Source organism: Lissotriton vulgaris, chromosome 3_2 (genome assembly GCF_964263255.1).
Source record: "Lissotriton vulgaris chromosome 3_2, aLisVul1.2, whole genome shotgun sequence".
NCBI lineage: Eukaryota > Metazoa > Chordata > Amphibia > Caudata > Salamandridae > Lissotriton > Lissotriton vulgaris.
In genome coordinates this window covers 12,691,832-12,713,810 of record NC_141690.1, presented here as the reverse complement: position 1 = coordinate 12,713,810, position 21,979 = coordinate 12,691,832, and the positions used below count along the sequence as shown (strand labels likewise).

Below are 21,979 nucleotides of genomic sequence, written 5' to 3'. Positions count from 1 at the left end.
CGTCTTCTCCCGGCACGTACTTCTGTAGGACCACGGAAGGGAGTGAGGTCATAGGCCTTTGTTGTCCCAGGGCGTCGGTTAGTTTTCCCATCGCTTGTTCGTGGACTACCCCCTGACCTTTAAGGACGTCGTGAAGCGGTCCCCTGTCATCTTCAGCGGTCTTCAAAAATTGCTCCATCAATTTGCCGAACTGTTCCTGTGATTCCGCCATTTTTCTCACGACGGCCTCCATGCTTCCAGCGGATCCCACTTCTGACACCAGATGTGATGGTGGGTGTACCGCAGGCTGGAAAAGCAGGCAAGGAGGCCGGATATAGTGGGCTATGCTGGTGTTTATTTAGTTACAAGTCAGAAAACAGGAGGGGCGGAAATAAGAGAAAAATCCATAGGAGAGGGTCCGGGTTCCTCTTCGGAGCTTGGGTCCAGTTCTTTTCTTCGGGGACTTCTGGCGGGTCCGACGTCGGGGAGGAACCTCGGAGGGCAATAAGAGACACAAGAGAACCGTTAGTCCTGTCGGGGCTTCCCGGGAGTATACTTTCACCGTCACCCGGTTAGTGAGGGAGAGAAAGAAAAGACCGTGAGGAAGGGAGGTATCGAGAAGGGAGGGAGGAGACGAGAGCGTGTCAGGTGGGTTCGTGAGGGGGAGGACTATCTACACAGGGAGGGTGCTTTACAGCTATTGTACAGTGTGACTACTACTAGGTTTGTGCCTAAGAGAGAAGGTATTTACACAGTCTCTACTACGAGCACCTAGCGAGTTCTGAGGTGGGATTACAGGTACTCACACGGTCCGCCGCAACTCTCCAGTGAGTCGCGGCCGCTCTTCAGCCACCTCCTCGGGTCTCCACCAATCTTCCGTCCACACGTCTTCTTCGGTCGCCTCTTCTCCTTCTTCCGCTCCAGTCTGAGTGTCCTGCCACGATACTCCAACGGCGTTCTTGTCCCAGGTCTCAGCTTTTCCCTGTTCTGACGCTGCCACGGGGGTGGGACTTCCGGGGTTAGAGGGTTGTACTTCCTCTGATCGTAGGTCTCTGGTTGGCTCCTGAAAGAGAGAGGAAGGCGGGGTTCCATTGGTTATGGTTGCTGCTCCGAATCCCGTTACTGACATGGGGAAGCGTTCGCGGGGTTGCAGTCCCGGCGGAAAGGAAGGCGGCACAGGGGTGAGAGGGCGTTCTCTGGGTAGGGGGGTCCATGTCGCCGTCTCACACCCCAAATGTGGTGTCAGATGCAAACACCAATTAAAATTATGTGGCTAAGGGGTATGAATAGATGCATGGAAGTGGAGAGGGTGGTCTATGAGGGGTGGGGATGTTCCAGAAAATCTGAAAAAGTTTGCAGTAAATAAATGTTCTTTTACGATTTGGATGCCAAAGTGGAGGTCCTTTCCGATGCTGCATCCGCGGCAGAGGAACAATATCCGTGGCATGTGTGGGTGCTTGGAGGTAAGATCCCAAAAGGGCTTATGGGGGTTTCTCAAATGCAGATGACTACTTTTTTGACCAGTGTTCTATGTTTCTGGTGTTGCTGTATGAAAAATAAAGATCAAAACAATATACACATTTGTCAATATACATCAAAGTATTCATGTGTGTTGTATTTTTTTTTGCAGCGCTGATCACACTGTAAAAGTCTTTGATCGCCATGGACAAAAGAAAGATGAAATTAACTTACCAGGGTTAGTACAGTTGACTTTGTTGCACTTTTTGCTAATTTATTATTCACTTTAGCTACTGGGGGAAGCAAATCCTATAGTAACTGATATTAGCTACCTGCTGTTTGTGTCACAACTGCCACTGTTACGCCTCCTCGACTACTAGCCAATCAGAGTTCTTTATTGGGCAACCGCACCCCTGGCTCTGGAAATTGCTGCTATGTTCTTGGATCCTCAACCCTTCAGTGCTTGCTGCTTGACTTTCAGCTGCATTAAGTGCTACCCTTCAGATTGTGATCACCCCTCACCACAGAGTGTGTTGTATGATGCTAGTGGGGTCCATGGCAGCCTTCTAAAGTGATTCCACACTGTGTCGGCACCCGTGCTCCAACAAAAGTAATTATTCTCCAAATGAACTCTGCATCTCCTGGAAAGTAAATGCACCCAAATGTACTGTTCAAGAGGTCAGCAGTAGGAAGCTGGCTGTTAAATAAGCCCACACAAGGGCTTCTGCTAAATAATTGCTTCGCTCATGGCCCCAGAAATGTACAAAGAGCTTGAGAGATTAATCGGTGATCGATGTCTGGTGCAATGATTGATGAAGGAATAAACATGTCTCTCGTGTCCATGATGCCAAGGACCTGTGGCGTTAGCTGTGACATCACATTTTAGTCTGCTATTATTGCTTGCTTGCGTTGTATGTGTATTTGAGTGTCTTTGTATCATTGCAATGCCCAATCTTATTGCCTAAAAAAACAGTTTCCAAGAAAGTGCCCCATAGCAAATACTGTAATCTTAGAAAACTTGAAATATATACATAAGTACATCTTTGTATTCTTGACCCCTTCTTTCCAGACCTTCACAATTCCAGGCTTTACATTGACAAATCTGTTTGGTACTTTTCTCAGAAACGTTGATGCCTTTGATTGTTGACTACCGAGTTTTGACATCCTGCCAACAGTGGAGTTTAATATGCATTTCCCCTCCAGATGACGCTTTTGCCATTACTTGCAGCTTCTTTCCCCACAACATTAGAGAAGAGTGTAATTGTGATTCAGTTTCACAGCAGAAGCGTATACATTTATCAGACATGCCATTTGGCCTTTTTTAACACACCTCTTAATATTATAGTCCTCCCTTCCTGTCTGAGAGTACCCCAGCCACCCTATTTATAATGCATGTTTTCATAGTTTCTGTATGCAGCTGAGAACATACTATCCCTCCTAGTTCCAGTTTGCCATTTCTCTCTCCGTTCAGCCCTGTTTCCTACAGCCTACTAGCCGCTGTCCTCCTGCTTCTCACATGTTATGAATTGAGGCTTTTGTTGTAATTGACACCCATGACATCACAGATCATTATTCTATATTATGCCATCCTTAGGAACAGCTTGCATATTGAGCAAGGGGATGCACCTTCCTTATCCCTGTCCTCATGACAAACCCGGTGCTACTGTCAATAAACTATGGAAACCTCTCACCCCTTCCCCTTCCCAGTTGTCAGCTAGGCCATCTAGGTCTATGATGCATCACTGTTGATGGCACTGTACAAGTGCTAGTAAAACAACATACTGTGCATGTTCTCAGGCATACCTTGTCGCCCCCAGCTTCTCTTGTTTCATCCAGTACCCCACGCAACCATAGTTTGATGATAATGAACAGGTGATGAAATATTACCTCCTTGCTTTGATTAAGAGTAAGCTACCCATGGAGAAATGTAAGCGTTACAACCTTCTGTACCAGTCCACTTCCTTGTCAAACGTTTTCCTACCCCTCTGCCTTCCATTGTCATTTCACCAAAGAGGTGGGATAAATTACCACTGAGACAACTCTGTAAGTGAGATGTGAGCTTCTGTGTAAGCCATATCATTTCCTCCCTGCCCGCTAACATGTTTGGCCACCCACACAGTACTCCCCCCAGCGGGTCCTCCCAGTCATTTATTCATTTTACCCGAGATGCTTCTCACGCTAGTCTGACTCTGTTTTACTTACGGTCTCACAGTAGCTGGTCACTCTGGTTATTTATTTATTTATTTATTTTTTCTGGTAATTCTGTCTGATTTCTGTCTATCCACTGCTGAGTCCCGCTCGGGTTTCTGATTCGCCAGGATTTGTAAATAGTGGTAATCCCAAACGTGGCTGAAAACATGAACAGTATTTTATCCCAAAAATCGCAGTTTCATGTTGACTCAGCTAAATGTTTTTCTGAAGTGCTGCCCCTACTGCATGCAGTGGGCCAACAGTGGTTCAAAATATTACTGTCAACAAATGACCAGTTTCTCTAGGCTGAAGGCAGAATTGAGTATAATCCTTGTAATTCATTTGTTTTGCTATTATTACTTTGTGTGACTCTTGTGGCATTGGTTTAAATACAGATACATTGTGCACTTTTTTGATTGACAAAACATTTGTATAGGCATTTCTTTAAGAGTCCGTTTGTCCCAAACCACTCTTCTACAAATAATTACTTTAAAATATATATATTTTTTGTTTTTAAACCAGATTTTCTTTGGGTTTTATTCAGCATAGTACACACGTCTGCTTTCAATATTTCTCATGCATAAACATTTTTGTATTATCATTATCCCCTCTCTGTTAATACCTGTTACTCAACTCCCACCACCCCTTGAGTCGCTTCACTGTTGACTGTCAGTCCTAGGGATGTATGGTTATGATTACGGTGTGCTTTCTGTTCCCGGAGAAGTCATAAGGTAAGTTAAGGTACAGGCTGGTGAATGCCTTTTCCTATGCTCTCTGACCCATTCCATTCCCTTCTCTCTCAGGTGATGGAGAGAGCGAGGGATTTGCCGCTGCTTCGTCAGAGTTGATAGTCTTTAAATCATCTACTAATCTCCCCCAAGGCCTTGCTGTGTCCAGTGTACCTATACCTCGCCACGCTTCTCTCAGCAGAATTCTGCCTTCCAAACTCATCCACTTTTCCAACCCTCTCTTTGATGCCTCTACTCTCTGTCCGCTCATCGACCTCCAATTTATAGTGATTTCCTGCTTGGCTAATACATACGCAAGGTCTTGGAATTTCGCTGTTACCTTCGTTTTGTCTGTGTGTGGGAACCAGCTCAGTAAACAGTGTCTTGGTGTGTGTGGAATCTCCTGGTCTATGATATTTTCTACCACGCTTAGTACCTCTTCTCAGAATGTGCGGAGATTGAGACAGTCCCAGAACATATGTAGCACATGGGCCTCTCTTTCCCCTCATCTTGGGCAAGCCACGTCTCCGCTTGAAGTACCTTCTGATCCGCAACGGCTTAAGATACGCTCTGTGTAGGACATAATAGTTTATTCATTTGTACCGCTCATTTATTTATATGTTGGGGGTCCTCTCTACAATGGCACTCCAACTCGCCTCCTGAATCCGAACTCCCAAGTCCTCGTCCCATTGAAGCCTTAGCTGCTCCATGGGTCTCTGTATGTCATTCCTGATCGCCCTATAGATGCAGGAGATCATTTTGATCCTACCTGCCGACAGGGCCACATATCTACAACAATCCAATGCCAGCAGCTCCGTGGATCCAGATCCCCAATGTTTCTTAAACACAGTGGAGAGGGCTCTGTGCAGCAGGAAGAGGCCTTGAGGCAGGTCAAATTCTGCATGAAAGTCTTCGAAAGGGAGCATCTCAGAGTCCCGAAAAAGGTCCCCATCACCATTGCCCCAGCCTCTCTACAGTCGTCCAGACCGGTCCTGTTTCCCCATGCGGTAGGTACCGCAAATGTTACATGGGGAAGTTAGGGGAGTAGGGTACCCTGTACTAGGCGCGCTGCATATATCTAGTCCAGCACCAGGTCACTACTTTAGCCTCCTATGTGTACCCTTGCACCCTTCGTTTTATCTGCAGCAATATTTTCGATGGCTCTGGGGTGAACAGGCAGGGCGTCCCCTCTGAGTTCCTCCTGGTCGCCAGCCATCGCACTAGCCATTGAAGCTGTGTCACAGTATAATATGCTTCAAGGTAAGGGACTGCCAGTCCTCCCGTTGCGATGGAGTGCTGCATTGTGTCCAATGCCACTCGCCTGCAGCTCGGTCCCCAGATAAACATTGTAAGATGCGATTTCAGGGCTCGAAATTCACATGTGAGAACCATATCGGGAGAGTTCCGAAGAGATACAGCAGGCGCAGGCCCACTATCTTCAAGAGGGCCACTCTACCCGCCACCTACAATGGCAGAGAGCCCCATTGAGGAACAGAGGGACTGTATTGCTCTGCCCATGTTGCCCTCCACAAGGTCAGCAGCTTTGTGATATATTTTTACTCCCAGATACTCTAGACAAATGGGTTCTCACTGCAGGCATCCCAGCTCACCCAGGAGGGGCCTATTAGTTGTCGTGGGGACCAGTCTTTATTTCTGCTAATTCACCTTGAGTCCCGAGAGTCGGCCGAACCCATCCCACATATTCTGGGCATCTCTCATATCCCCCTGTGTCTTGGAGGAAGAGCAGTAGGCCATCCGCGTACAGGTCTATGTGATGTTGGATACCTTGCCCCTTCAGCTCTCTGTAATCTCTTGAATGTAGTTGCGTCATGATCTGCCCCCCCCCCCCCCTCTCATTTCCCTCATGCTTCTGTATCCTGGTGCAGACCTTCATCCTGCCTGTCCGAGGTTTCATCCCCAAAAGCACCTTCACCTCCAGAGTGAACTTCTTCCAGGCTCCTATCCGCACTGCCAGCCAGTGCTCATCTTTCAAGAGCCAGAGTCTTCCCTTTCACTTCCTGTGAAGTCAAGCCTTGGTCTCCTTTACTTATCCTCCTCTTGCGGAGGTCACTGGCCTCTGCTCAGCCCCAGTACTCTGCTGAAGATACTCTGACATTACTACATCAGCACTTTCTGTGGGGTAAATCTGGAATTAGCTGGCCCTTAATTGGCCTCAATTGAATGATAATCATTTCTGGAATCTGACTCTTGTATGGAGACCAATTTAGCTTGAATTTTACAATTTCACTCTAAGTCACCATTGGTACATTTATCGGAGTAAAATAATATTTTTGTATATGTGTGGATCTTAACGTTAGCAGGGTCAAAACTTTTTGAGTACAGGTTACTCGAGGAAACTGGAGCCACAAACATCAATGGAAATGTTAAAATTCCTAAAATATGGCTCTTTCAGTTTTTAACTTTTGATACCTGGCAGTGTTTAGTTTGCAGGCTAATTGCAGCACGTAATACTTGTTTTCTTGCCTCTGCTGATACCTTGTCTATTTACAGGATCTGTTTTGGTATGGATTGGGACAAAGATGGAGACACCCTTGCAATTATTGCTGACAAAACAAATTCTATTTACCTGTGGGAACCCAACACTAGTAAAACCAGTCAGTTGGACAGTGGCATGAGGTAAGAAAATTAAAGTGTGACAAAGAATCCATTGCAACACAATCTGAAATAACTTCCTTGTGACCTATATTTCTTTTATCAAACTGAAATTGAATTCAACATGGGCTGAACAAGAGCTAAACAACAACAACATCCAAGAAGATAACCATGTTTATAAATATTCACATTATTTATTTATTTTCTTTGTTTTATCAAACTTTTTTTTACTTTCTTTTGCATTTTTTTACATTTTAAACCAATATGTTAAACATACACAGGCAATATTACATAATTATTACATAACATTTGAATGCAGAACAGTCTTTGCATCAATAACCCCGAGTAAGAAAACAAAAGAAAACATTCATACATACTACCTCACATACGTTCCATCTCAAATACACTCCTACCAAATTCCCTAGTACATATATCTGGAGGGTGGGAGACAAAAGTTTGTATAATCTCCGCAACCAATTAAAGTGACTGCATATAGCAGGATCTGAGCAGCATTGGTGGACGCGCTTTTCGGTGGCTTAAAGAATGGTAGCACCACCATCCTCAGGGCCATAGCCAGCTATCAGACCAATATTGACACTCCCAGGGAATACTAGTGCTGATACTATACTGGAGAGGGCCACTGGCAGTTACTGTCTTGTGTGGCTATATCTCTCAATTGATATACCACGTTCTAGAAGCCTCGTATGTACTGTACACTAAATGAAGCATTTACACACATATTGTATCGGCAGGGTTAGATCTCCTTATAGAGCAGGCTTATTAGAATCAGTAAATCACATTCAGTCGCACCATGCCAGTCAGCTTCGTCGATGTCTCAATGCTCATATTTATCAAATCATTAAGGAATGTACCCAACGGTTCGTGATATGTCGGCACAAAGTCATCTGTAACTCAACAGAGAAGCTACCGGACGGAAAATCCACTGCATACATTTATTGTGGAAATAAATTCAATGTGTGGTAATTATAGACCTCACCTTACTTTGGTGTAAATGGGGAGAGTGTCTTCATTTTCTGTAGCTGGAAACATGTAAAAAAGAGAATGTTCATGTTAGTCAAAAATAAGAGGTGATCATAAACTTTATCATGGTGTTTAGTCTCCTCTCCTGATGAGGGCTTAAGAATTTTGTAATAAAGATGCACATGTGTCTTTCCTTTTACAGGGCAGTCGAGTAAACTAGAAATTATTGGTGTATGTTGTGAAGTTATGTCTTTTAGGGGAGCAGATTTCCAGGACAAGAGATGAAGCATGCTGCTATTTATTCCTGGAGATTGTGCAAAGAAGTGCTATTTCCATCCCATTTCTAAGTAACACTTTTGTGCTATTTGGCCTTTCCTGTACTTCACATGGGCTGTTTAAATCCCAGTTACGTTACTGTCTCTCTCTCTCTCTCTCTGTCTCCTACAGTCAGTCCCTCACTCAATTACTCACACACTTTCTCTCTCTCTCTCTGAGCACACTGATTGGGTAATCATGACACCAGTGTTATTTACAACCACATGAATCTGTTTGTCTGTATTAACAAGGCCCATCTTAAAAAAAGTTATTGTTTCAGTTGAATCCTTAGAAATCGTCGTCTCTTCCCTCCAAATCTCAGCGAATGCTTTCAAGTATCTAATATCACACAAAATACTTTATGTAAGATGTCTTTAAAAGGTGCACCAATAGTTAATAAATAGCTATGTCTTTGCTTCTCCTTATAAGCGCTACCCATGAAAAGAATGTGCTAAAGGCATGGGGTCGCCAAAACCTTTTGTCATACATTATTCTCAAAAAGAGAAGGGCTGATAGAGGATGACATTGTTAATCTTCAGTTTAATTCAGCAAATATTTATTTGCATTTTGAAGTAAGCATATTGCAGGTTGACAATGCCAACAGTGCATTTTTTTAAATCCATTTTTTAAACATATCGTGCTAACATCAGGATGAGTTGTGAGCTACCACGGTTGATCCTTATCTTGATACGACAGCAAAAAGAATGTTCCTCACTCTGAACTGAACCAGAACTGCAAACAGTTTACAGTGCAATCAAGGGAGTGTATAGGAAAGATGGAATCAGCAAGGTGTGTATTATACCATAAGCATAGGCAATGGGATTGAGGCTATTGTCTTATTAGCGTGCTAGTGGAGTCTAGTTTGGCTTGCTTGCCATAAGTTGGCAGGGTATGCCCAGACGTGGGTCCCTTGCTCACTTTGCCACTGGATTCAATATAGCCTCGCTGATGAGGGGTGTTACCCCGAAACCAGTCCCAGGATACTTGTTTCTGGTCCAGGGAGGACCTGGCTTGGTAGTTAGGGCTGGACTGTTCCCATGTGGCACAGGGCCAAGACTGCTTTGCAAATAACTGGGTATGAATTGCGGTAGGGAAGTGAGCTAAAGAATAATGAGGGATTAAACCCAGATCAATGACTGGGGTGAGTGTCTGAAAAGTTTCAGCGCTCCGTCCATCATCTCTTTGTGTTTGCCTAATATCCATGGACCCACTTTAATAGCATGGTCTTTCTCAGTGCATAGTTTGTGAAGGCAGTTGCAGGTGGTAGACGCCTGTGTTCATTTTTGGGGAATAGACCTGTTTTTCATTGTCCTCCTTTGAACCAGAACAAGAGTGACATAGGTAGAAAGAAGGGGTAAAGGAAAGATAGGAACACAACCACAATGGGGGAAAGCAGGTATGAAAAAGACCAAGCAAGAGTAAGATAAAGATCTAGGAAGTATAGGGTGGCAAATGAAAGAGGTATGAGGTAGAATCCGCATTAGGTAGCCTACGGTAGTGCCGGGTGTTGGCTCCTAAAAAAAACATTGAGGCCTGTCACCGATTTTGTATTATTATTTAGTTGTGTAATTTAAGCACTGGACTTTAACTCATCCCCATAATATCCATAATCTTTCTCTCCCTTATTAGCTCTATGTATGATTGTTCGTCCTCCTTTTAGCACTAGAGATATCCATTTTATTCTGCATTAGTAGTAGGGATGTATTGTATGTATTGAAATAGCGCTTACTACCCGATACGAAGCGTCAAAGCCCTTTTTCGGCAAGTAGCATGCTACTCCAGAACCCATAAAGAATTAGTGGTGACTTAGTATAGTGAAATAGGAAATTATTTGAGCGGTGGCTATGTTAGTCTGTTTTTTGGATTGAGAAGGATAGTGTAGGGGTGGAAGAGGTAAAAGGTTTGCATTCATGTAGCGCTTGCTGATGAGGTGTTGAAGCGTTTTTAAGCAAGTAGCACGCTACTCCGGAACCAAAAAAACATTAGTGGTGAATTAGTCTGGGGACATATGAAATTAATTTGAGCGGTGGATATGTTAGTCTGTTATTTGGATTGAAAATGATAGTGGAGGGATAGAAGAGGGAAGGATAATGAAAGTAATTTTTTTTACATCTAACCACACCGTTACCACTTTAACAAAATATGCTGATAATAAACCCTGCATTAAATCTGGGCTTGGCCACCAACAGTGTCTTATCCCTGGGGACCGTCTTCTTTGCATCTCGGTATCAGAACCACACCCATATCCATAATCTAGTGGGCATTTTGGTAACTGTGGAACAAGGGTAAAGATTTTTATTCCTGGTCTCCGATTGAGACTAAGTTGTGTAATTTTAAGTTTAAATATTTGCATTGACATATTCAAAAAAGAAGAATCATACATAGGTATCATAATGTAAGCATTTCAGAAAGAAGAAGAATCCACAGTTACAGTCGTGGCCAGAAAAAGCATGTCATACTCGATGAGGATAAAATACAATAGCCATATGCTCCCCAATAAGTGGGTTGCCTCCTGAGAAGCTGTACCCCTTTAAGAAAAAAGAAACAGTAACCCCCTCCCCCCACCCTGTCCGGTAACATCTATAAGACCTGGAGCAAACCTCATTCCTGTGCCATTAGCCATGCAAATTAAGCAGTTGGAGGAGCTGGTGGAGTGTGCCATAGCTCTGAGAGGAGCAACACACGTAGGTATTTGGGCTGTGTGATCTCGTTGAATTCGGACGAGAGCAGTTTTAGGAAGGGGCTCCAAACTTTCTGAAAGGAGACCGTGGAGTTGTTCAGAGTGGCTGAGATGCGGTCCATACCCTGAATATACAAGAGCATGTGCAGCCAACCCGTGTGGGTGGGTGAAGCGGAGGATCCCCAATGAGACAATATATTTTGTAGTGCTGCCCCCAGTGCCACCTCCGTTTGTCGTCCCCTCATACTCTTAAGCGGATACGTGATGGGGTTAGGGAGACCTAGGACAACGTAAACAGGGGGCCTCGGGATCGGTGTATCGAATAGTTTGTCTATGATGTTGGGGATCGTGCTCCAGTAGGAAGAAAGCCTCGGGCAATCCCACAATATGTGTAGGAGCATCCCCTCATTGCCACAGCCTCGCCAAGAAGCGGGGCTCCTCTGTGGTTTGCCTCTGTGAAGACGCACCGGTGTTAGGTGGCAATTTTCATGGCGGTTTTTATGCTAGGTACATTCTTGGCTGTGTGTTTGGCCCTGTAGTTGATGCCGTCCCAGTCCTTCTGAGTGATGTCGCCTCCCAATTCCCTCCCCCATCTCTGCTGGCTCGGTGTAGACTGTGGACATGAGCTATGTCTGAGCATGTCATACATTTCTGACATCAGGCCCCTGTCCATAAGCTTAGTGATGAACCATTTCTCATACTTAGTCAGTCTGCTTCCAACCTCCTCTCTCATCCCCGGCTGGAGTACCCAGTGTCTTAATTGCAAGTAACATAAACATTCCGTTTCAGGAATCCCATTCTCCTGCTTCATCTGGGGGAATTAAATGACGCATGAGAGGTCGAAAAGATGGCCCATGGAGCGGCAAGAAGTGTCACGCCAGGCCACGTATGCTTTGTCTGACCAGCCCGGTGTGAACTCACTATTCCCAAATAGTGGAGTCAGGGGGGACGGGAAGGTGTTAAGTTTCCCGTCCCAAACAGACATCACCGATTTGGTGATGGGAGATCTCATCAGGCTGCGCGGCCATTGAGCTTTTTTTAAGAAGGGAACCTTCCAAAGGAGGATGCCTGCTAGGGCTCAGACTTTAAAGAACTGATGTAAATAATTAATTTACTCTCTTAATTTCTATGCAGGTAAGTACGTAATCAATAATAACTCAATCGGAAAGAAGGAAAACAGAGTCCGTGGTGTAAGAGTTTCTAAGGGTTTTATTCCTCATAAAGGAATCAGGATATCATGTTCTGACCACCACACAGGATGTCAGAAGGGATAGATGAGCGCGCCGCCGTTTATTGACAATACATAGCTTATATACTTGATTTACATCATAATGTTCAATGTAAGAGGCGTAACAGCTGAGAGAAGACAAGATAACAGTATACACGTGGTGCTAGTACATCATCAAGAGGCGTAAACTAGGCGTGAACTAGGCGTGTGTGCTAGAAACGTCACTGATAGGTGACGCAAGTGGGTGGCACCAAGGGGTGGTGCTAACAGAATGTTGCAATGTCAGCAGAAATCGGAAGCTTGGATGTGCGCGCAGCTGCATGACGTGTGATAGACGGGGTGCAGGGGACTTGACATTTACACTGACGGAAAGAGACAGAAGTCTGGCATGTCAGATCAACTTGTGCTTCTATCATATCCGATATCTGATGTTTAGGAACTAAGCTATCTGGGCAGAAAGGTCTCTAGAGCAGAAGCTATTCTATACTTGCTGTGAGTGCGTGTATAAGCGCCTGAGTGTCTGTATGAGAAGCGTGGGGGCATGGGGCCTTCCATGGAAGCATGGCAACAGAGGCTATGAATTACTTGCATAAAGACAGGTCGGCCCTTTAGCCCTGTAGCTGAGGAAGGATGTTTACTGAAGCTAGCAGGCCGGAATGTATCTTCGGGGAGGAAAACAGATAACTCGAAGGTTATAGTCAATCTTGGCAGGCAGCAGGCTGAGCTGAGCACGGAGGGCCGCGCTAGAAGTAAGTCAGAGTTCACGGGTACGGGGGCTGCTTGGGCAGAGGCCCTCGCAGTCAGAAGCCAGGAAAGAGGCTCGGTGGCAGAGATTCAGGGCCTACTTTCAGCCAGGCTGAAAAACGTAGGAGTACACTTCAAAAAGACGTTGGCATAGCATACTTAGGAACGGACCATCAAACCCATTCATGGTGGGTCTGAAAGAGGACAAGTTAACGTTGGACGCAAATGTATTTGCGTCTTCATAGCTGGTACAGGAGGGAAGTTACATGCACTTTTAACTCGTACATGGAGTCGGTGGGGTACTCGCTAGGGAACACAACATGACCATAAAATTTATATTACCTCATTCCCTCCTTGTTCCCTACGGACCCTTCATGATATATCGATCCTCATAAATCGATCAGTTTGTTCTTGTAACATTATATGTTCGTCTTTCTTTCTTTGACTGTTTGAGAGGCAACTGGAATGCTCAATGCAGGATGTGGCACACAGTCCACATATCGCTGGCCCACACTGCAGGCACAGGCAACAACTGAATACTATAACAAGGCCAATGCCTAGGAACGATAAGATCTTCCATCCCCAAGCTGTCAACGTAGTCCAGAACCAACCGGACCAAGTCCAGGTGCCTGGATTCTGATGTATCTGATTTGCAATTTTATGTAAACGGGTGATAGCTTGATAGACAGATGGTGCGTTTTGTGGAATGAAAACACAGCAACTTGACCCGATGACCTTACAAGCTCCACCTCTATCTGCCAAGATGACGTCAATCACAAGACGATTTTGAAGGACAACAGTCCGTATAGCAGACTGCTCCTCTGTTAAGTTACCTAGAGCGGAGGCAGTTTCGTTCACTACTGCTTCAAGTGTTCTCGTTAATCTGCGTATTAATTTACTGTTTTGGACAGGTCCTAGGAAGAAAAAGAATCCTTTATTGAAATCGGTGTACTGTTCCCATGCCGTTTCTGTATAGTCGACAAGGGGAATATCTCTTTTGGGTCTATTCGGTGCTAGATTCGTATTTCTATGGTAATCAGGAGGAGCTAGGAAAACAGGTGGCAGAAGGAAGGCAATGTAACAGGTACCATCCCAATCTGGGGGCAAACGTATGTATGCGGTATGACCACAAACAAAGTAGGAATGACTGATAGCTTTAAAGGACGATTTACCATGGTCACTGAACTCGACCACAGTAGTGCATTTACTATGACCTACGTGTACTGAACCTTTCTTGCTAACACATAATTCACCTGTGACTGGTAGTACTAACATATGGGGCAGAACTGGAGCAGGTTCAGATTCAACAGTGAGGATCATAAGGCTAATTGTGTAATTACCTAATCCATATACTTCATTTTCTAGATCAGTTCCTATTCGAGTGGGAAGTCCCTCTTTATCCGGATAACAGACGTTGAGCAGGACTAAGTTCAAGTTTCCCCAAACCCAGCCCCCATCGAAAACAGCAATATCAGGATCTAAAGAATTAATTATTTTAAACCATGCTCCACAGGAGCCATTGTGAGTGAATGGGTACGGAAAGAGAGGCAGAGCTCCCTTGTAATTCTGGTAGGGAGGGAGTCGGCCACATATCCAACAGTCTGTAGCATTATTTGTCTGATGGGAATGGTGTAACATACTAATGAATGTATTGTTGCGCAGCGCAAGTCTGTAAGAGAGTTCATGTGCAGGAAGTTCACTAAAAGTGTGTTCAGCAGAGACATTGTAAGCAGATTGTTCACGCCTGAAAATAGGCCAGTACATAGGAAGCAGAATGCTGGCAATAATAATTAGAATACTCAGAATAAACATGATTATTAGTGTCACTATGCAGTGACTACGAAGTGATTTGCAATATGTTCTTCTCTTTTCCTCTCTCTCTCTAACTCGATCTAGGGGATACATGTCAGAAACTATTTAACCGATTCACCTAAGGGAGGACTTAAACAATTAAACTGTCTGACTTGCTAGATCGAAGCTTCATTCGGTAAAGTTCTTGAGGAGTCTTTTCTCTTTTAGGCACAGTAACGTCTTGTGCTTCGACACAGTCTTTGGTGGGGGTGGACGAGTCAGAGTCCTGTTTCATTCCTTTTTTTAGTTCATTGCATAGTTTGATGTGACTCGTGTGGACCCACCCCTTTCTCCCCTCTATTTTCACGGCGGTCCTGGTGGTAAGCAGAACGGTCTTTGGAGACTTCCAGCGGGGCTCCAGCGGACTTTTCCGGTCGAAATTCCGGACGACTACCAGGTCACCTGGGCGGACCTCATGCGCCTTTACATCGGTGTTGTCAGGGAAGGCTGCGGCAACCTGTGAACGACATGATTGGAGTGCAGACATCAAGGAGGCAAGGTAATCTGTCAACATGTTACAATCAATATCAGTGATCTTTTTCGGAACGGGCGTCCCCCACATATTCGGCGGTCTGCCAAAGACCACTTCGTACGGAGATAGCCCTGATCTCGAGTGGGCAACCATTCTCATGTAGAATAGTGCCACGGGCAGGGCGACTATCCAGTCGACCCCTTTTTCCTGACAGATCTTGGCAAGACGGATTTTTAGTGTCTGATTATGCCTTTCTACAAGGCCGGCTGCTTCGGGATGTCGGACACAGTGGAACCTCCACTGATATCCTAGCAAGAGGGAAACTTGTCTCATCAGCTCGGACGAGAACGGCTGTCCGTTATCTGAGTACACGACACGGGGCAAACCGTACCGTGGGAAGAATTCACGAACCAACTGTCTGGCAGTGGTCGGAGCAGTGTAGTCTGGGACTGGGTATGCTTCGGTCCAGCGGGACAGAGCACAAACAATTACAAGGACATACTTAAATCCTCTACAGCTATTCATCTGGATATAATCCATCTGGAGGACTTCAAAAGGGTGATCGGGAGGATGAAATCCACCTTGCTCAACAGGGACGCTTTTACCTGGATTGAACTGACAACAGATCATGCAAGTACGCACTTTCTGTTTCGCTGCTGCTCGTAAGTGTTTGTTGTACCAGAGATTCTGTAAACTGTCTAACATGGCTTTCTCTCCAAGATGGGCAGGACTATGTGCTGTATTTATCATGACTTGAACCATTGAGTCGGGGAGAAACCATATAGATTTTCCCTTCGTCACCCAACCTTGATCTGTCTGAATCCCTCCTAGTTCAGTCCATTTCTTTATCTCTTCTGGAGTAGCATGTGTCTGGATATCAATTACATCTAGGGTGGGATCTCTAACTGCCATACACTGGGTCTGGACTATTGTCTTTGTCACATCAGTAGTCTGGGTGTGAGTCAATGCTGTATGTTTTGCTGTCTGGTCTGCCAGGTCGTTACCCTGGGAAACAGAATCTGTGACTTTAGTATGTGCCTTACACTTCATGACTGATATGCCCGAGGGCAAATGTATTGCTTCTAACAGTGCTTGAATGAGGGGGCCATGTTGTATCTTGGCCCCATGGGAAGTCAGAAAACCTCGTTCTTGCCAGAGGACTCCGAAGTCGTGTACAACTCCGAAGGCATAGCGGGAATCTGTGTATATGTTAACATTTCTGTTCTTGGCTAGAATACAGGCTCGAGTCAGAGCGATGAGCTCTGCTGCTTGAGCAGACAGTGTGTCAATACGATGTGTTTCTTTAATTTCAGTTTCAGTGGTCACGGCGTACGCGGCCACTAATTCTCCTGTACTTGTTCTCATGCATGAACCGTCCACATAAAGTGTCAGGTCTGGATTTGTCAATGGGACATCTGTTAAGTCTCGTCTAGGCTTAGTTACTGCATTAATTATTTCTATACAATCATGCGGAGCTGGATCTGTCATAACTGTAGGTAACAGTGTTGCTGGGTTCAGGATGCTGCAACGTCTGATTTCTATGTGTGGCTGGAATAGTGTTAATTCATAACCTGTCAGTCGTGCTATAGTTAAGTGTTGAGTCTGGGTTCTGTTTAACAAAACCTCTACAGAATGTGGTACTTGAACTGTTAACTGATGACCTAAAACAATTGAATCACTTTGTCTTATTGCTAACGCTGTTGCTGCTACTGACTTTAAGCACGCAGGGAGTGCTTGAGCTACTGAATCCAATGTACTAGAAAAATAAGCACAAGGCTTATGTGAACCTGCTTGGTCTTGAGTGAGGACAGACAACGCTGTGCCATCACGTTCTGTGACAAAAAGTGTAAACGGTTTGCTGTAACATGGTGTCGCTAAAACTGGTGCTTGGCATAAAACTTTCTTTAATTCTTCAAAAGCTTGTGTGTGTTCCTGAGTCCAAGGGAGGACAGTCGAAGTCGCTGCCTCCTGTGTCGTTAACTGGATGAGTGGTTTAGCTAGAAATGCATACTGGGGAATCCATTGTCTGCAGTACGAGGTGAGGCCTATGAAGGCCCGCACTTCCTTTTGTGTCTTGGGTTGCGGCATGTTCACAATTAACTGAATGCGATCGGGAGTGAGCTGTCTCCCCACTTTGGACAGCAAGTGACCCAAGTACACAACTTGCTGAACACAGAATTGTAGCTTCGAAGGAGACACCTTGTGTCCCTTGTCGGCCAGGAAATGTAAAACTGTCAGTGATGCTTTTTCACATTCGGGCTCACTTCGTGCGGTGATCAGCAGATCATCGACGTATTGTAGTAAAGCGGTGTTAACTGGCATTTGAATACAATCTAGTTGTCTTTTCAGTGCTTGACTATAGATGCTGGGGCTTTCTGTGAATCCTTGAGGTGCGCGCGAAAATTTGAAACTGCGTCCATTTAAACAGAATCCGAAGAGATATTGGCTCTCTGGATCAATAGGCACGCTGAAGAAGGCGTTCTTGAGATCAATTACAGTAAAGAACGTTGCTTCTGAATCAATAGCAGTCAAGAGAGATGATATATCGGGGACCACAGGATACTGTGGGATAATGCATTTATTTAATTCTCGGAGATCAATCACCAGCCGATATACTGGCGGTGCATTGGGATCAGTACGTTTAAGAATCGGAATGATGGGTGAGTTACAGATATTGGAGTCGGTCTCGACGACCACTCCTTGGGCAATGAGCTCTTCAATGATTTTCAGTAAAGCCGCTACAGCATCGGGTGGTAACTTGTATTGTCTGATTCTGGGTAATACAACACCTGCCTTGAGGGTAACGCGGTATGGTGTAATGTGCATACATCCTACATCAGTTGGGCCTTTTGCCCACAAGTAATCAGGTACATTTTTCAATCTGACGTCAAACTCACGAAGGACGTAATGACCCTTGAAATCCCGCAGAAAGAGTCTAACCCCCTCCGGGGAGCAACATATTATAGCTCCTAGAGCCTTCAGTGTTTTAATTCCTAACAGATTCTCCGGACATGATTTTGTTAGTAACAGGTCTGTAACGCGTGATAATGGACCCACAGCCAGGGGAACTGGTTCTGAGACTTCATTTACAATAGGTTGTCCTGAAAAACCAAGGGAAACATTTTGTGAGCCTGAGAGGGGTGCCCCTGGAACTTCGTCATGACTTATTGTAGTGCGACTTGCCCCTGTGTCAATTAAAAACTTTCTATCTTTCCCCAATACTTGACTGTGTACATAAGGACCTTCTTGATCTACAGGAATCTCGATAAGAGGCAAGCCACCTTCCCTCTCTAGGCTGTTTCATGTATATCGGGAATATTCGGGGTAAGCAGACTGGGCATACTGGTACATCTGTTGTGAGACTTGCTGAGTTGCAGCAATGGGCTGTGGCTGTGGTACTGCTACGGTCTGTGCTGTCTGTGCGGATGCATGCATGGGCTGTGTATTCTGTGTAGACTGATGCTGGTTATGGTCTTGTCTAGGCGGATGCGGTCTCTCTTTAGTTTTACCTGTCGCTATGTTATGTTTCAGAACTGCACATTCGTGTACGTAGTGACCTGGCTGCTTGCAATAATTACATGTCCCTTTAACAGGAGCTGCAGCGTGACTTGTCTGGGTCGTACCTTTCCTGTGACTGTCGGATGGAACTGTCTGGGCTACTAACATTTTCATTTTCGTGTCTTTCATGCGCTTCTGTTCCTGGTCTTGTTCTTCCCTAATTCTATTCTGGTGATATTGTAACATTTGTAACATCTGGGATGGCGTATTTGCTTGCCATGTACTCTCGACTTTATACACTCTATTTTTAACTAACGGTAGGGAATTCTCGACTAACTTTGATACAAAAAGATGTGGGTACGACTCGCTACTTGGCTGGAGGCCACTATTGATAATAAAACATTTCTCGAATCTTGAATAAAAGTCGCTAGTATCTTCATCATGTTTCTGTTTACAGGACGAGATTGCATCCCAATCCTCCTTTCTAGTTGTCAATAATCTGGGCAGGACCTGTACTATTAAACCTGGTAATGCTTTAGTTTTGTCCCCAAGGCCTAACCCTGGAACCCGTTTTTTCTCTTCGTCTTCTATTTCTGCCCAGGCAATCTTTGCGTCTCCCACCTCCCAGTCCTTTTCCTTTAATTTCTCGAATATACCCGTAGGCAATAATACTTTCAACATTTTCATGATATCATCATATGTGTAGTCCCCCATCAGTAACATGTCTTTGAGCTCTCTATGAAAACCTGCAGGGTCTTTATCATGGCACGGTACTAATTTCTTCATTTCTAACAGTTCTAATTTAGTTAGAGGCGTGTGTACATACACGCGTTTCAAAATTTTATCCTCACCCATAACAGGGTGCACTTCTCGCAAGGGGTTCTGACTTTCAATACCACCCCCGCACTGCATATGGTACATTTTCCTTTCTGGAGGTGGGGCGGGAACATATTCAGGATTTACAAAGGTGTCATATCTGCGTCGTTGTTCTAGAATTATTTGAACTAATTTAGTGCTTAGGCCTCTCCATCTATCCATCAGTAGTGCTTCTAGTGTCTCATGTAAGGGACCTGGATCGGAATAATGTTTTCTGTACTTAATGAGAAGGTGCTGAATCATATATATACCTGCTAATTTCTGTTCGTCGGGGGAGAGGTTCAGAAATGTCTGTGCTACGGTGTCATCATTATATATGTTTGCATTTTCGGCCCATGATACCGCTGATCGGGCTAGTTCTTGTTCATCCATAGAATTGAGTACATGGTACCCAACTCGATCTCGAAGCCGTTTATCAGTTTCCTGGAACTGATGTTCAGCAGAATTCGGATTCGTTAAGGCAGAGAAGAAAACTCTCTTGCTTTCTGGACGGATACCCTTCCTAAGGTAGTTTCCCCTACCTACATATGCTATAGTGCTTGTAGTTGGTTCTGGTTCTTCAGATTCTTCTTCCTCCTCGGAGGGAGCCTTTTCTTTCTCTTTCTCGTGTACTGCTATCACTGCTTTCTTAATCTTTTTATACATGGCCTCTATGCAATTTTGTCTGTCATGTTTTCCATCGGCTATATTTTGACCCCACTTGTTCAATGCATCCAATTCACTCTGCTCTGTTCCGGGCCTGTCTCGTTCTCTTATTAGACAATTTATGAAAAATCGTAGTATCAGTGCTTGCATGGTAACTTTCTGTTTCTCCAGGGCATCCTTAATACTGTCGGGGTCCTTTCCCGTTTGAACGAACTCATATATTCTATCTAGGTGCTCCTTCATTCCTGCATAACATAACAAACTATCAGTAGCAGATCTTAACCGTAAAGACGCTAATACCATTAAGTCGTCCTGTCCAGGTTCTGGATCGTATCTACAAACTGACATATTTTCTTTTAGTGCATCAAGACGGGATGAATTAGAAGAACGGGGGGATCTGTACGTAAGAGGACTCTGCAGACCTCTGAGATTTAATCTGTGAGTCGGTGGCGGGGTCTGGAGACCCGCGGTCGCACCTTCTGAAGCGGAAGCTTGGGCATTATCTCTGTGGGTAGTCAGTATCTGAATTTGTCTTTTAGTAGGATCTGATTGAAGTGGTTTCGGCAGATCAGTTTTAGGTGAGGGAAGTGGCGGGGCTGGCGGAACGGAACTAGTCTTTTTCGGTGTCGGCTGAGAGTGATCTTGGGGGGCAGTACCACCCCCGGCCCTGTCAGTAGGCAGGGCACGAACAGGCAGATTGGTGTAAGCTGGCGCTACATCTTCGAGATATGAATTTAGGAATATGTCTTTAGTAGTCTTATGCATTACTTTAGTTGGAACTAATGGTGACGGCAAATTTTTCGGTATTTCTGAAATGGCGTCAGGGGTACCATCGGCCAAAAGATACATGTTGTTCACTTTGCCATTTAGGATACGATCTATTTGTTCTACTTTTACTCGAATTCCCTCAGTAACTAATTCGTTTTCTTGGGCCTTTTCTGATTCTTTAAGCCTGTCTTCTCTACGGAGTGCTCTATCAGCACGCTTACGTGATTCCTTACGCCAAAATTCTATGGCGTCTTTCTGAGATTGTCTAGCTTTCTTTTTCCGTAATATTTCTTCTACCTTTATGATGCACTCGGCATCCCATGTTCCGTTAACTGGCCATCGGTATCTTTCCTCTAGGTGCTTGGTATAATCTGTCCATAACTCTAGATACAAGATGGCGTCTATGCCATGCTTATTATACATGAAATTACCTGGAGTGTCCCTAGGGGGGATTGGAATTTCTTCCTCTAACATCCCTTTCCTAGTTCCTATCTGCTTTAATTTGTTGAAAAACGGCATTGTGCCTACTTGATACTGGAATGCTTGATCCTAAATACTTAATTAGCATGTAACTATTTAAACAAGAAAACACAATAATGCACAAAAACAATCACATTCATACCACGACATTAATCACATGAAACATTTTAAAGACATAGCTAACTTCCCCTTACTCTGAATGTACCGCTCAACGATACAGATACACTGCTGTAACAGTGCAGAAATTCGGAATACTTTATATACTGCTAAACAGTACAGATACACTGCCTAAAAACAGTGCAGACCGGACTTGCGTACCCAAACCCGTCTAGATACGACCCAGCAATGGTACTCACCGGGAAGCACGGAAAACAGAAGGCCTCGGAAACTCGACTGGACTCGACTCGGAACTTCGGAAAACTTCGGAAAACTTCGGAAAACTTCGGAAAACTTCGGAAAACTGGTGGGCCTCT

General features: G+C 44.7%; 1 protein-coding gene across 1 annotated transcript in view; it reads left to right on the top strand.

Annotated features, from left to right (window-relative positions):
* Nucleotides 1-21,979, top strand: part of WDR19 (WD repeat domain 19) — a 637,672-nt gene that overhangs the window by 41,206 nt on the left and 574,487 nt on the right. Inside the window, exons 3-4 of the mRNA XM_086963976.1 lie at nucleotides 1,610-1,675; nucleotides 6,867-6,992. Coding sequence (XP_086820102.1) covers nucleotides 1,610-1,675; nucleotides 6,867-6,992 — 192 coding nt within the window. The remainder of the gene's footprint in view (nucleotides 1-1,609; nucleotides 1,676-6,866; nucleotides 6,993-21,979) is intronic.